Raw genomic sequence first — 15,436 nt, 5'->3', positions numbered from 1 at the left:
TTTGGGTGTAGTGTATTTTTTTTTTTTGCATACAGGTATAACAGAATAGCTTTAGTGTTTGTTTTTTGTAACTTGAGTATGAACTTATACAAAAAGCAGCAAGATATTAAAAAAACTGTTTTATTGATTAAAAAATACACTATATCGGATTCATATCGGTATCGGCAGATATCCAAAATTATGACATCGGTATCGGACATAAAAAAAGTGGTATCGTGCCATCTCTAGTATATTTATAAATAATATTATATTAGGGAAATTTTCCCAGACATATTTTTGACCTGGGGGTAGAATTGATTGTGAAATGGAAAGGGGAAAATGCTTATGAACTTGTAAATTAAAAACATGATGCATTTAAAGTAGCCCATTTTTATTTAAGAAGAAAATTTGTTCTAGTGTGCGATGGCTGAACCTGTTCCTCTTCGTGGAGATAATTTCTCCTGCCTTAAGGAAAATCCCTTCACATGGCACAGAGGAGGCTGGAGTGCAGAGAAACTGGTAGAGATGCCGTTATACAGTCTACCTGGGCCCCACAAACTATCAGCTAAAGAGAATAAATTCAATTGCTGCACATTTGGCAGACTAACATTTTAAGATTAATTAAACAATAAAATATATATTTTTACAACATTACATGTAAAGAGTCAAGTGGAAGTTTTTCTAAAGTTATTTAATGATATTTATATTATGGAAGCAGATTTTTGACATTTTACCTTTTTCCCGTTTTCAGATATAATAAACACGCACAAAACAAAAGCAAACGGCCAGAACACAAAGCTGGAAAACCCACCCGATTGACAAAAATCAACTCAAAATTCTCCCACAAAACAGAACCCTCTCTATTCCTCGCTGGCTCCAAATCTCTCAGTGGAATGATCAGTGGTTTGCTATCGGTCACCATCAAAACACTCCACAAATCCCGCAAATGATTCATTTCCTTATAAACCATTGAATCAGATACCGAAGCAGTTAGGTTCTAAATGAAGCTTCGGACGTCACTGATCATGTGACTCTGGCCAAACGAATCAAGCTTCGACACAGTGCTTCTGAAGCAGTGTGTTGATATTTTATTTTATTTTATTTTATTTATTTATTTATTTATTTATTTATTTTTTGGACACACGCACCGGAGCTTCAGCTTCAAGCGGGCCATCACTAGCGGTAGCCATCTGGCTACAACGACTGGTTTCCGGTCTCCCCTAGCTTCTGGACTCGCTTTACCCACTCACACAGGCTTTCTTTCTAAATGAGCTTCATCTTCACCCCCCGCTGCTACCGCTTACCTATCCAGCTCGGCAAAGGATGCTGGGCAGTGCATCCTTTGGAGTGTCAAAGCAGCCAGCTGTAGTGAGTGAAAAGTATACTTTTCCTGTTTCTTCAGACTTTGTGACTATTTATTCTGGGCCTATTATTATTATTATTATTATTATTATTATTATTATTATTATATTTTTTTTTTTTTTTGTGCAGCAAGTGAGGACAGCGGCTGTCATTAAGATTGCTTTTCCTGAGACTGCTCTCACTCATCTTATAGCTCAGCCGCCCTCAGCTCGGCCCCCTGCTCAGCAGCCCTTAGCGCAGCCTGCAGTTCATTTATCGGCTCAGCTTGCAGCTCCAAGGTAAGGACAACCAGCTTAGTCTGTGCCAGAGGTCTCCGTGCCTGCCGGTTCTGTCTCGTCCCCGCCAGAGGTGTCTGCACCTGATGGTTCCGTCTCATCTCCATCAGAGGTTTATCAGTAATTTCATTTAATTCTTGTTTTGTTTTGTTTTGTTTTGTTTTCTTCTTAGGATTTGATGTGGGGTTTTTTTTGTTTTTGTTTTTTGTGTTTTTTTTTTTTTTTTTTTTTTTCTAGTTCCTGAATTGTTTTCCTCTTTCTTTTTCTGTGATGAGAAAGAAATTATTTGACCTCTCATCACAGCTTTCCCTGCTTCCCAGAGAACAGATGCTGATGTTCCAGAAGTGTCATTATAGTCTAAATATAGAGTCCATTCCACGCCTGACTCACCAGCCTAATGCGAGCCCTTGCTGCCCTCTGCATGTACTACTGTTTGGCTGGTCACTGCATTCAAGTATCTGCCTTCTCAAGATGCCGACGGTGTGCACAGTGCCAGGCAGGTAATCACAGCTACTTTTCTGGCACTGGGCTGTAATTTGTGGCCCTGTGGCATGCTGGCTAACATGGTTTAACCTGTTGTGTGAATAAATGAAGAAACTATGATTCCCCTTTTAACTATCTGCTACAATATGCCTACCGTTGCAAATCTAGAGGTGACAGGGCTTTCTCCATTGCTGCCATGAGACTCTGGAACAGTCTTTCATCTTTTATAAAATCCTCTTCCTCTACAGTACTTGACTGGATGCTGATGTAGCAATTCAGCCATTTAATTCATGTGTGTTGGACTAGGGAATCAAAAAGTTGACCCTCGAGGAATCGAGCTCAACACAGCTGCTGTAACGTAAGACTGACATCGACCAAACCACAGCTAAAAAGGAATTTAGAGTAAACTTACAGCAACGTGTTTCCTCAGGTTAGATGAGTTGAGTTTTTTTCACGCTGAAATGTTGGTTTGTTTTGGCTCACACTGAAGACACTGCGTTATATAGCTGTTCTTTTGTATTCCCATATGGAAAAGAAATAGAAAAAAAAAAAAACGTATAAAAGACTTGCATCAGATGTGGCCTGCTTCATATAGTGAATCATATAAGGCTTATATGATTTACTCAAGAAAGTGGCCACTTTCATATATTGTTTTAGTAAGTATCCAAAACAGTTAGTGTCATTTATATAATTCTAGAGATCTTATATCTGTTTCTACTCTTGTATGCTTTTCATACAAGTTTCACACAAGACAGATACTAACTTTATAAGATTTATATATATCTTTCTATATCGGTTGCTTTTAAGTGAAACATTCTTTGTATATGAGGCCAAGGGTGCTCATCCTGTCCACTTCTAGCAGAAACATTCATGTTTCTTCTTTCCGTGTGTTCGCTAGTTTGGAAGGCTTGGGCGTCAACACGTTAATGAGCTAACTGCGCTAACGCACTAGTTCCCACCAATGTACATGAGCATTGCGTGGCACATCCGACATACTGTTTTACTTTTGTCCATGGCGCGCTTACCATCATGGTCATGCTTCACATGAAAACCAAAATAGTTCCAAACGCCAGATCTGAATGAGGGTGGGGGAGGTTCAATTTCGGCTAGCGTTGAGGCAGCTGCCATGTTGCAACGAGCTTAACTTCTGTGACTAGCTTGCGCTGTGCTCAGTGGATCTGCGCTCGACAGTGCGGCCTAGGCCGCACTGTCCCCCTTATTGTCCCCCTTATAAGTACCCCCTTATTTCAAATTTTTATTGCTTACCAATCCATATCCAGAATTCAACATTATTTGATCCATATATGTTTAACTGTGTACAAGTCTAACACATTAAACGTACACAAATAAAACCATTTTCAGCTTTTTTTAACACATGAAGAATTCTTATTTGCAACATCCACAAACCTCTCACATCCATTCAACCTAGCCATTAAACCAGTGGTTGTATCTCAAAACAAGGAGCTTCTCAAATTTCTCATCAGAGTCTGTTCCTCTTTGGAGAAAAGATGAGCTTTCCAAGGCTAAACAGTCTTTCTACTGGGGCACTGGATGGAGTAGCTGCATTGTATCTGAGTGAAATGTTCTTTATCAGTGTGAATCTATTCAGAGAGTCCATTCCACGTGATCCTGATTTGAAATAATCTATGAATTAATCTTCAAAGGAGAAAAAGTCATCCTCTGTGGCTGAGTCCGTGCTAAGTTGGCATGTTGGCGTCCTGGTACCTGCTCGCTGGTCTTTGTTAAGGACAATTTTCTGGCACTCTCCCAGCAGACTTGCCTTGGCCTTGTCCTTCCTTTCCTGTGCCCACCCATATGTATAAAATGCAATTGTTGGGTAATTGGTTAAAAACACAAGTTCTTACTGTGACAACTGCCTCTGGAAGATTTTCAAGAATTTGCAGGCCACTGCTCAACTCCAGGGTCTTAAATATCAATGTCTCCAGTGTGGGTAGGAGTATCCCATAAAAAGTGTTGTCTTCTCCTTGAAGAATGTCCAGGGCCACCTCATGACAGTGCAGTACTCCCTGATGAACTGATGTTCCCGCTCTGTAATGGCTGTCAGCCCAAACTTGAAGATGATGGTGTTCAGCTCAACCAGAGAAATCTCACAGATTTGAGCCAGGGACTCATAAAACGAATTACATCTTGTAGTGCCGTGGTTCCCAAACTTTTTTTGCTAGGCCCCCCTTTGTTTTACAAGAAAAATGTTTGCGCCCCCCGCAAGCTCATGTTAGCCTCACCTGGGTTTGGGCTGCACCTGCTAGCATCAACACCGTTGTTCTTGGTGACCAGTTTTGTTGAAGCATGTGACATTGAGAGGTGCTTCGTAAGATTTGAATTGCTTGTAACTGATGTGGAAAGCCGGAAGACAGCTTCAACCCTCTGTGTGTGTCCAAAAAATAGTAACGCATCCACAACCCACATAGCAAGCAGGTCTGGCCCGGATCTGGTATCAAGTCGGCACTGCTGGCTGACTTCTGGCATGGTAAGTGGTATGTCATCCAGATATGGGCCAAGCCTGGCTTAAATGGCACAATCTATGTGATGGCATGCCATATCTGGCTTGATTATGGTTTGGTTTATGTGGCCCAGGCCCATAGAAAACAGGTCTGGCCTGGATCTGGCATCAAGCTAGCACTTCTGACTGACCGGCGTCATGGCAGAGTGTATGTCAACCACATGTACGCCAAGTCTGGCAATGACACCACTGTTTATGCGATGGCATGCCATATCTGGCCCGATTGTGGTTTGGTGTATGTGGCCAAGGCACATAGAAAACATGGCTTCCCTGGATCCGGCATCAAGCTGGCACTTCTGACTGACCGGTGCCATGGCAGGGTGTATGTCAACCACATGTGGGATGTGGGCCAGGTCTGGCAATGATGGCACTATTTCTGTTGGTATTTTCCTATTTTAGTTAGAAGACCCAGATGCCATGTTGCAATACTATACTGCTATGGTAACCAATGTTTCAAATGCAGGTTTGTGAGTGTGCACTTTATCCAAAACCTAGTGAGGGTTTACTCATGTCTACTACTGGGAGGCTGTAGCTCAGGAGGTAGAGCAGGTCACCTACTGATCCGTAGGTTAGTAGTTGAATCCCTGGTTCCTCCAGTCTGCTTGTCAAGAGTGTGAATGTGTATGAATGTAGTTAGGAAGCACTCCGTTTAGAGAGATTGAGTGAATGTGACGTGTTGGGAAGGTTACTTTTAAAATGTATTTCATTACAGATTACATGCCCCAAAATGTATTTTGTAACGCATTCCGTTACGTTACTCAATGGGAGTAACGTATTCTGAATACTTTAGATTTCTTAATATATTATCATGCTGCTTACAATTACATGAATGTGATTTATTACTATTACTGAAGGTCCGCGGCTCCAAACCGTAGTAAAGGGACCTCTGGCTAATACGTCGGGTTCTGTGTCGGGCTTGTAGCCGAAAAATAGCTTTACTTTGTTGTCTGGGTCAAGTTTGCTAGCGAGAGACAGAGAGAGGCGTTGAAAGGGTGCTCCAACGGAACTTATTGTTTCGGAGGAAAACACGAACATGGTGTACAGTCGAGTCTTAATAGCTTACTTACAACTGGGCTCGTCAGGCACTCTTCTTGGCTGCAGTGGTTATTATTATATTTACATGCTTCCAGCTCCCGTTTCTGCTCGGTGACAACTCGTACTTTTCCACTCTCCTTTTTCTCCCTCCCTCGCTCACAGACACATAACTGGTATGGCAGTCCATTCTCCCTGCAGCACGGACTACACTGCCCATGAGGCTACATTCTTTGGGGCTATACCTGTAGCATTCTGCCTATTAGCTTAGCACAACAGCAACAACAAAAAGGCGCTCTCTCACGCAGGAAACACACAGTCGCAGAGAGAGCGCATCGCCTGTAACCATGGCAACCGTAACGCTGCCGCCTGGAACAACAGGACAAACAAAACCCAAACAGTCCTGACCTGTGACAATATGAAACAGGAAAATACCGCAGTGTAACCCATTTATTTCAACAAAGTAACTGTATTCTAATTACCACCTTTTTAAACGGTAACTGTAACGGAATACAGTTACTCATATTTTGTATTTTAAATATGTAACGGTGGTACATGTATTCCGTTACTCCCCAATACTGGACATGTTGTATAGAGCACTTTGAGTAATCTGGGAGAGTAGAAAAGTGCTACATAACAATTCACTGTCTCAACAGAGTTTTGTCATCTTACTTTTGCAATATTATGTTCCGGCACATGTTGTTATTACATGGCTTGATTAAGGTACATATTAGACTGACATCTGGGGCCAGAGCTGAAACTGTTCTGGGTCAGCACAGGGCCAGCAGTGTGTCTGCAACTGGCCCGTGGCTACACACCACTTACACATACCACAAAGAATGACGGCTCTTTGCTGGCCCAGATCAGGTTTGCCAGAGGTAATCCACACATAGGCCAGCACAGGACCACCAGTGTGTCTGCAACTGGCCTTGTGCTGGCCCATGTGTGGGCCACCTCTCTGCGTATTTAAAACTGTATTCATTATATATATAGATAGAGAGAGATATAGATATATTTTTATATTTGACTGTTTTGTAAAATAAATTGCTAAAATCATACAACTCATGTTTTTCAGGTTAAGATGTATTGTCCATTCTGTGGATTCCAGTTTGAGAACTTGACAAAATTTTGCTGTTCCTGTGGAAAAGACATAAGTTTTGTACCAGCTAAAGATGCTTCCACAGAACAAGAACACTCAAGAGGTAATTTTTTCTGAACTTCCTGCTATTGTAACTCGTTCTATACGGAAAAAAGTTAAAAGGGCAAGATTTGTTCAGGTGTTTGTAATTTACAGATAGTGTCATAAATGGGGAAAAAAAAAAAGGAAAATTATAGACATCAGGTGTCATGTGACTAATAAATCTGCATTTCTGAAAGCAAAGACATTTTTCTGCTGGATGTGACTGTGGGGAAGAGGTAGATTTTTTTTGTGCATTATGTTCATACGTTTTTTGAATAATGACTTTTTCATGTTTGCTTTTGAATTATAAACAACGATAGACCAATAAAGAGTCTCTCTGTCTTTCACCCTTTTTTCCTGTTCAGCCAAGACAGTTGTTCAGCAGTTCTTCAAGTACCGTGAGGGTAAAGAGGCAGAAAGGAGGATGTTCTCAAAATCCAAAAAGAAATCAAAGAAAACAGTGAAGGTATAAATAAAAAGTTTTTTTAAATGTTAATCTGTTGTCTGACAACACTTTTCTAATATGTGACCACTTTTTTTTTCCTAAAATGTAATCTAGATTTCTGTTGGGATCATGAACAAAAAGAGGACTGGCATGAGACCCATAGGAGGGAAATCACTACCATTACGTGTTGACCCAAGCTGGTCATCTGAGAGGCTGTTGGGTGCTGCCATTAAAAAACTGAAAGATTTCAACCAAGATATGAAAGATGTAGAATACATCCTGCTCTACCCTGATGGCTCTCAAATAAAAAATATTCCAGGAACTGACACACCCTTTACGACTGAACTCTACAAAGAGGCCGTTGGCAAGCCTTACCAAAGAATTACACTATTTGTCTGCACACTTGAGGACTTTTAGTTTTAGTTATCCACTTAACATAATCTTGGTAACTAACTGATGCCTGAAATGATTACTGATTGTGTAATCCAAGACTGTGTTAAATTGCACATTAATAGACAGCATGCGAAGGATGTCACTTGTGTATGTGTGTGTGTAATATATATTTTTCTCTTTAGATAAAGAATGCAACATCTCTAAGTGAGCTCCGAGTAATCTCAGAAAAACACTCAAGCATGCTCCAGACAGCAGGATGCTGTCGATTCATGAGGACACTGGAGGATAAGAAGAAGGTAGTAGCGGATTACATTCAGTGGTACTTCATCTACCGAAACCATCTTTCCATCCAAAGGTATAGAATTCAGACTATTATGTGCCCATTTAACAAAATCTTTTCAGAAGAATAAATTGTTACTTTTTTTATTCCCGTGAAATTTAAAGGATGGAAAAAACATATTCTAAATGCAAGACCTTTTTCAGGAGGACTTCTTTTTTGTAGCAGGATGAGTGTCTTAGCTAGATAAGAATGTTGGTTACTTTCTTAACACAGTAGTTTCCGATGTGAAGTTTTGCTTTCTTGCACAAATAACATTAAACATTTTATTAAAAATTTGACTGTTTTCTAGTTTCAGAAAGGGTCTAGCAACACTGGATTTTCTAAACGCCCTGGAACAGCATCCTTCACTCTTCTTCTCATTCATGTGCTACACTGAGACCAGGCTGACAGCTGATCTTCTGGAGAACATCTTCCATGTGCAATTTGGTCCACCTGGCAGCTATAGGCGTCAAGAGGAGACAAGAGTACTAAGCTACTGGCAAGATTATCTGCTTTCTGTAGAAGGTATTAAATTTGGTTGAAAATGTTGAAATGAGTACATTTATGTCAGCAAAGTGTAATGGCCCCTTTTTCCTGTTTATTATCATTAGAAATAACTTTTATTCTCTTTACATTTTCAGAGAGAAATGGAAGTCTGTCTCTTGAAGACATCCTTATGTTTGCAACTGGACTGAGAGAAATTCCTCCTGCAGCAATTCAGCCAAAGCCACAACTTCTTTTCCAGACCACTTCACGCTTCCCTGTAGCAGATGTCTGTGCAAATACTATCAAAATCCCAGTGTTACACAGTTATGAGGACTTCCAAGAAGCCATGGATTATGGCATCCAGAACTCTCCTGGGTTTGGTCTTCCCTAAGGTCCAAGTCCTTTTGCTTTTAAGCCACATTTATGGTTTTAGCAAACATTTGAAGTTTGTGATTTTAAAATCTGAAAATTTTGTTTCTAATAATTTATAATAATTTCTGTAAATCACATAAAGTTTAATACATCGCAGAAAGTTCAATCAGGTTTTGGAATTTCAAAAGCATAATATCATAGTGGGACAACTGAACAAGTTAGACATATTTCACTGTGTTAAGAAATTGCCAATGTAACAAAATAAAACATTTCTGAAGTATTCTAATGTACTGAGACACGCTAGTCTAATAACACAGGGAAAAAAATCTGAAAGATTCAGTTAAAAGGCTTTATTTAATCAAACACTTCTGTGTTTGATTACATTTTTTGTAAGATATGCAAGTTGTTCTTGGAGTTAAAAAAAAAAAAAAAAAGAAAAACCCACATAAATACAGGTCTTGCTGAATGCTTTTGTAAACCTTTGTTTGTAAAACAGATCTCCAAATTAATCAACGTGTTTGTTACAGTACCTAATTAAAAGGAACAAGTTATTTTGTACAGTATGGTCTTTTGATTTCTTCAGGTAGAAAGCGTACACACTGAAAAGTTGACGGTAGTGAAACTATTTTATTTATTTATTTATATTAGTACTTTTTTTTTTTTTTTAAACCTAAATGCGCATTAAAGTTGGTTTGTGACAATTAGTGTCAGTGGTAATTGTACCCACATCTAGCAGATGATTTTACATTGACTTCTAAAGTCCAGTCATATTTTTGAGTGTTATATAATTTTCAACTGCAGTAGTCCAGTTGACTGGTCGAGGGAGCTCACTCTGTCTTTCCAAGTTTGTGAAATGAACCTGGAGATTGTCGTCCCCACAGACTGTACTGAGCAGGTAGAATGTCATCAAACTGGTGCAGGATTTCTTGAGGCACTTGGAATCCACACTCTCTTCCACCATACCTTAGGTCAGTCAGAAAAATGAACAAATTCAGTCACTTCTCCAGGGTTACAGCAAAAGCGCAAAGTCAATCTTATAATTAAAAGTCAGTTCTGGAAATTGTGATTTTAAAGAATCTTAATTATGCATATATCTACATTTGTCATTTTTAGCCAAGATGTGATCCAAAGTTAAAATATGATTGTGTAACATGTTTTTGTTTTTTTTTTTCTTTTTTTGGAAAAAAATATAAAAATAAAACGTATGTGCATGAAGTCAGAGAACAGAACTAATGGCAAAACACAAGTGGCAGCTTTAATTTCTATTCAGCAAACCGTGAAAACAACAAAACAATTGCTAAAGTGTGTGTAATACCTGCTGTGAGTAACAGGGCAAATTGTTAAACCTAAATGACATACTGCTTACTTAACCCTTGTGCTCCCCTTCGGGGCAGCTTCGGACCCCAGGGGTCCCAGAGTACCCCTGGGTCGCATTTCACAGGCCGCGCATCAGGGTTGGCTCCCGCGCCCCGTACACCCACGTTTCCCTCCCTGAATGCCACTCCCGTTTCAATTTTTCTCCTAGTTTCAGGCAGGCTCTATCACGTTCATCCATGGGAGGCCGCTGTTAACCCTTGTGCTCCCCTTCGGGGCAGCCCCAGACCCCGGGGGTCCCAGAGTACCCCACCCTCAGTAGAGACAGGTGAATGAAAATGAAAAAAAACAGAACGATCATTTCGGGTTGTCGAGTGCCCCAGAGCGATTCTAATGGGTTTCGTCAGGGGATCGGGAAAGAAAACGTAGCACTTGGGGGCCACGCACAGAGGCTGCTGCGGCAGCGTGGGGGGTCATTGATACCCCATTACATGAAAATGAAGCATAATCACAATAATGATGATAATAATAATAATAATAATAATAATAAGAAGAAGAAGAAGAATACAACACACAGACGCTTCTGAGTTTTATTTTATTTGAAATTACACTCACGATCAGTGTTGGTCAAGTTACTTGAAAAAAGTAATCAGTAACTAATTACTGATTACTTACCCAAAAAAGTAATCCCGTTACTTTACTGATTACTTATTTTCAAAAGTAATTAATTGCTTAGTTACTTAGTTACTTTTTAAAAACACGATTTACAACCTGAATAGGTAATAAAGCGATAGATCTGTCAAGCTAATTCTACTTTTTCTGCATAATCCATCACAAAATGTAATCAAATGGAAAAGTCCCTTTTTAAAACTTGTTTTATTAGTTTTAATCTTTTAACTTTATGCATCAAGCAAAAATTTAATTATATGCAACATTCTCTGACTTGAATAAATTAGTTTAACATTTAAACCTATTTTCTGCACATTCCAGCACATAAAATATTTTTTTGTGTGTGTTTACACTCACTCTTTCAAATAGATGAAAGTAAAACACAGCAGAAAATAAATAAAGTCAAAGACTAGCGGTCCTGTTGCTCTATTTTCACCTGTAAAACAGGAGCAGGGTAGGCGGAGGTTTACCCTGGTGCAGGTGTGCCGCAGCGGTCAGTGGAAGAATCCGCGAGTTTTTCTGTGAATTTCCCATTACGTCATAGCGCACTCGGTGCTTGCTTGGAAGCTTAGGGGTTTTTTTCGCTGTAAAAAGAAGTTTTCTTCCCACACACAACGGATGCTAATGTTTTTGTCACTTTTTATGGAATCAAACTCAAAATAAGGTCAGTACTTCCACGCTTTAAACGCTGCACGCTCATACTCTCTCCTGCACTCGATATATTATCCATTGTTGATCTGCACACAGCTGTTGTCACAAACGTCGCACTCGCTTACGTCACTGTCATGAGACATTCTTGCAAAAAAATCACGGTTTTAGTAACGCAGTAACGCAGCGTTCCTACGGGAAAGTAACGGCAATCTAATTACCGTTTTTGCAATAGTAATCCCTAACTTTACTCGTTACTTGAAAAAAGTAATCAGATTACAGTAACGCGTTACTGCCCATCTCTGCTCACGATACAACTGAGGCAATCTGGAAGGCAAAATAAAAGTCAACAACGGGGTTGAATCAGCCTTTCAAGACAAACGAATCTCAGTAGATATGTCAAGAACAGGTTTACATGAAAAAAAGGATGACCTATCCAGGCCATACCATTTAGGGACATGCGCAATAGGGGGGATGCGCATGTCCCCCCGGGGCTGTATTTTTTATTACAATATCAACAAACTGTCCGTGTTTCAGGCGCTCGGTGCTGTACAGCGCCTCCGGTGGCTGTGAATACATGATAAAAATGTCACCGTAGGATGCGTGCATTGAAAGAATCAGCCTTTCGTGACAAACGAATCTCAGCAATCTCCTTTGTAACACTCTGTGACCAGCCGCAGCTGGCCGATTTTCACCACATCCTCTCCCACCAGTTTGTCGTAGGCCTCGGTGATGGCGTCGAAGATTTTCCTCGCCGATTTCAGCTCATGCAACAGCGTCTCCGCCACGGTGCCGACCTTGACGTCGTCCGCTTCCATGTTGCGGGCGATCAGGAGACGTTGAATGGAAGGAATGAAACGAGGCGTGAGGAGTCTTTTCCTGATGCTGTAATAATGTTCAGCGTAAAAGTCATCGTCCAAGACTCGCAGACACTCGTGTTGTCTCTGGCTGGGGTGATTGGTCTTGCACCCGTTGCACGCTTCGGTGCGGTACTCGTTGATCACTAGGTCGAGTAGGTGATACACCGCAGTTTTCACGGTATCGACGAGTAAAGAAGACGCCCAACCGTCAAGCTCGGCGTCTTGCCGCTCGCCCGCCGCCGCCGCATCACACTCCGCGTCGGACAGTATCTCCCCCTCTTCCGAGGAACTGTCAGTTGTGCCGTCCGAGGAACGGTCCTCCTCGTCGCGACTTAGGGGTGCAGAGTCCATCTTTTTCTATTTTTTTTGTTGTTTTATAGCGACTTCATAGAACAGCTACAGCATAGGCAAACATTCAGTGAATAAGTAAGTAAGTAAGTACATAGACTGCATTGGAACTAGAAATCCTAGAAAACAAGTGAAATGAAACTCAGCCTTCATAGTTTAACAAGGAGAAACGGGGTGGGACAGTGTACAATTTAACTGAGAATATCCAAGGGCTCCACCGAGCCCCATGAGAACATAAGATGTAAAGTACGCTCCTGCGCCAAATAATCCCAAGGAAGGGAGGCCGAAGAATTTACACCGCTCCTTCAATTCGATCCTCTCCTCTTCTTCCCTTTTTCTTTGTTCTTCCTCCTTTCTCCCCTTCAGCCTTTGTCCTTCTAGTTTCCTCTGGGCCACCTTATACATCTCGTCGGTGTAGTGGTTTCCTCCACTGAAATCCACCATTTCATCTATTTCATCCAGAAGACAGCCCCGGAGTGTCGATCACAGCGATATTTCTTCCATCTTCGCCCTCTGCCTCTTTTCTGAGACAGCCGTCGGTGACAGACTCAGGCGAAACGTCTTCTTTGAAAGCGTTCGCATCCCCCAGGATGGTGTTTCCGGACGCACTCTTTCCCGATCCTGTTTTACCGACCAGAAGGAGTCTCAGTTCTTCACGGGTCGCAGAGCCTGCGGGGTTGGGGAAATGATGGTAACATTTGAATCATTCTAGAAAAAAAACCCCATAAAACACTACGTTACACTAGGCTATTCTTTTGTTATCTTTGTATTGATGTTGACAGCAAGCAGTTTGTCCACATAAAGCGAGTACCACAAGCAGCACACAACCCTGGGATTGCACTTTACCTTTGTATCGATGTTGACAGCGAGCAGTTTGCCCACATAACGCCAGTAGCACAAGCAGCACAAATCCCTAGATCCGGCCTTTGGTCGCCAACATTTTCAGTAGGCTAAGAAAAGAAGAAAGAAAAAAGAGGTGAAATTAAGGCACATTCAAGGAAAGTATTTCAGATCAGATTAGCAAGTTAAACCACACTGAAAATACACGTTGAATAAACCATGGCCCCAAACTGGTCGGTTGTCCCATGTGTTTCCCCCGTAGCTGCTCCGGGCGCACACACAATGAGCCCTGGTTTCGCGACGCAGGCGTAGCAACAACCTCCTTCTACCCCTCGCTGCCTCCTGTGTGTGTGTGTGTGTGTGTGTGGGAGGTACTGGGTTCCTCACAGACGGTGGTGTTCGCGAAACCCACCCTCCCCAAAGCTAAGGGCTCGCCAGTGAGGCGCGTGAGAGCGAGGGTCCGAGGTCCAAATGGAGGGTTGTGTTCGCGTAACCCGCCCTCCGCAGACCTAAGCGTACGCTACCGAGGCGCTTGACAACGATGTAGAGTGCGCAAGGATGAGGAGGAGGCAAGGAGTGTCTGAAGTCCAAATGGAGGGCGGTGTTCGCGTAATAGGCAGGCCACAGAGCTGCTCTTTCACTAGCGAGGCGCTTGAGAACGATGTAGAGGGAATAAGGAGTACGAGGAGCAACGGAGATCCCAAGGTCTTCACCGAAGGGGGTGTTCGCGAAACCCACCCTCTGCAAACCTAAGCGTACTCTAGCGAGGAGCGTGACAAGGATGTAGAGGGAGCAAGGAGGATGAGGAGGCACGGAGAGCCTGAGGTCAAACTGGAGGGCAGTGTTCGCGTAATAGGCAGGCCAAGCAGCTGCTCTTTCACTAGCGAGGCGCAGGAGAACGATGGAGAAGGAGCAAGGAAGATAAGGAGCAACGGAGAGCCCAAGGTCCTCACTTAGGCCGGTTTACGCGTAACCCGGGGCCCACCTGGCTAAGTGCTCGCCTGCGAGGAGCAGGAGAACGGAGCAGAACGAAGAAGGAGGACGCTGAGGCAGGGAGAGTCCGAGGTCCTCACTGAGGCCCGTTTACGCAAACACTGCCGAAAAGGAGACGATGATGATGATGATGATGATGTGAAGTTGAGAGTTGTTTCCTCCGGCGGTTCGGGGTCCCTCCAGACCCCTGTGTTTGCCATCGTAACTTACGAATGTGCGTTGGGGTGGTGAAATATCCCCCATTGTGGCTACTAAGGGGTCGGCAAATACCCCCGAGGTGATGAGACAGGGGTAACGAAATTCCCCGATGTGAGTAACGCGGGGTAGCGAAATACCCCACCGCAACATCGGTAAAGGTAGCGATATACGAGTTACTAAGCGTGTCGGGGTTGCGGACAAATTGCCAGCCAGAAAGACAGAAAGAGAGCACACCACCGACAAGGACATGTCCCGCACCAGGCCGTGGGTGGCGAGGAGGGATCGAGGCGTAGCAGCATCAACGGCATCAACATCTGTGTCAGCGTCGCAAACCTCTTGGGGAAACCGCGGCTCCTTCAGCGGAAGAAACTTAGGCCTATTGTGCACTGCTGCTGCTGCTGCTCCTGCTACTCTATTACGACCCGCTACATTTCATTATCAAGGCCAAGCCAGCAAAGACGCAGAAGACAACACGGTCGCCGGTGGTCACGTAATAGACAGGTCCGAACACGAAACCTTCTCCAGAAAGACAGAAGAAGAAGAACAAGTCAGTGTCCATCTAACTGACGAGGTTGAACATGACGAGAAAATTGCCTTTGTTTGGTCCGAGGCGCAAGCATCCGGCTTTGAAATCTCATCGCAAAATTACCAGGGTGACGACTCGGAAGATGACTCGGAAAAAGAGTCGCAAGATGACAACGAGCAGTCTGAGGCCGAGC

At 42.6% G+C, this 15,436-nt stretch overlaps 1 protein-coding gene across 1 annotated transcript; it reads left to right on the top strand.

Moving 5' to 3' along the window:
- Positions 1 to 1,814: 1,814 nt before the first annotated feature.
- Positions 1,815 to 9,405, top strand: LOC146379984 (uncharacterized). Its single transcript, XM_084939914.1, has 7 exons — positions 1,815 to 2,112; positions 6,728 to 6,854; positions 7,198 to 7,298; positions 7,392 to 7,691; positions 7,853 to 8,025; positions 8,300 to 8,514; positions 8,631 to 9,405. Exons 1-7 carry the CDS (start codon positions 2,014 to 2,016, stop codon positions 8,864 to 8,866), a joined length of 1,251 nt encoding a protein of 416 aa, XP_084796040.1. The 5' UTR covers positions 1,815 to 2,013; the 3' UTR covers positions 8,867 to 9,405.
- Positions 9,406 to 15,436: the final 6,031 nt, after the last annotated feature.

The sequence above is a fragment of the Perissodus microlepis genome, chromosome 9 (assembly GCF_051167445.1).
Source record: "Perissodus microlepis isolate ML-2025 ecotype Zambia chromosome 9, ASM5116744v1, whole genome shotgun sequence".
NCBI classification, from domain to species: Eukaryota; Metazoa; Chordata; class Actinopteri; order Cichliformes; family Cichlidae; genus Perissodus; species Perissodus microlepis.
This window is presented reverse-complemented; position numbering and strand designations above follow the sequence as displayed.

Excerpts from the sequence above, each read along its gene's own strand:
- LOC146379984 (XM_084939914.1), top strand. The coding sequence starts at position 2,014 with ATGCGAGCCCTTGCTGCCCTCTGCATGTACTACTGTTTGGCTGGTCAC. Across the intron at positions 7,299-7,391 it reads AATCAAAGAAAACAGTGAAG|ATTTCTGTTGGGATCATGAA; the intron begins GTATAAATAAAA and ends AATGTAATCTAG. Across the intron at positions 8,515-8,630 it reads TTATCTGCTTTCTGTAGAAG|AGAGAAATGGAAGTCTGTCT; the intron begins GTATTAAATTTG and ends TTACATTTTCAG.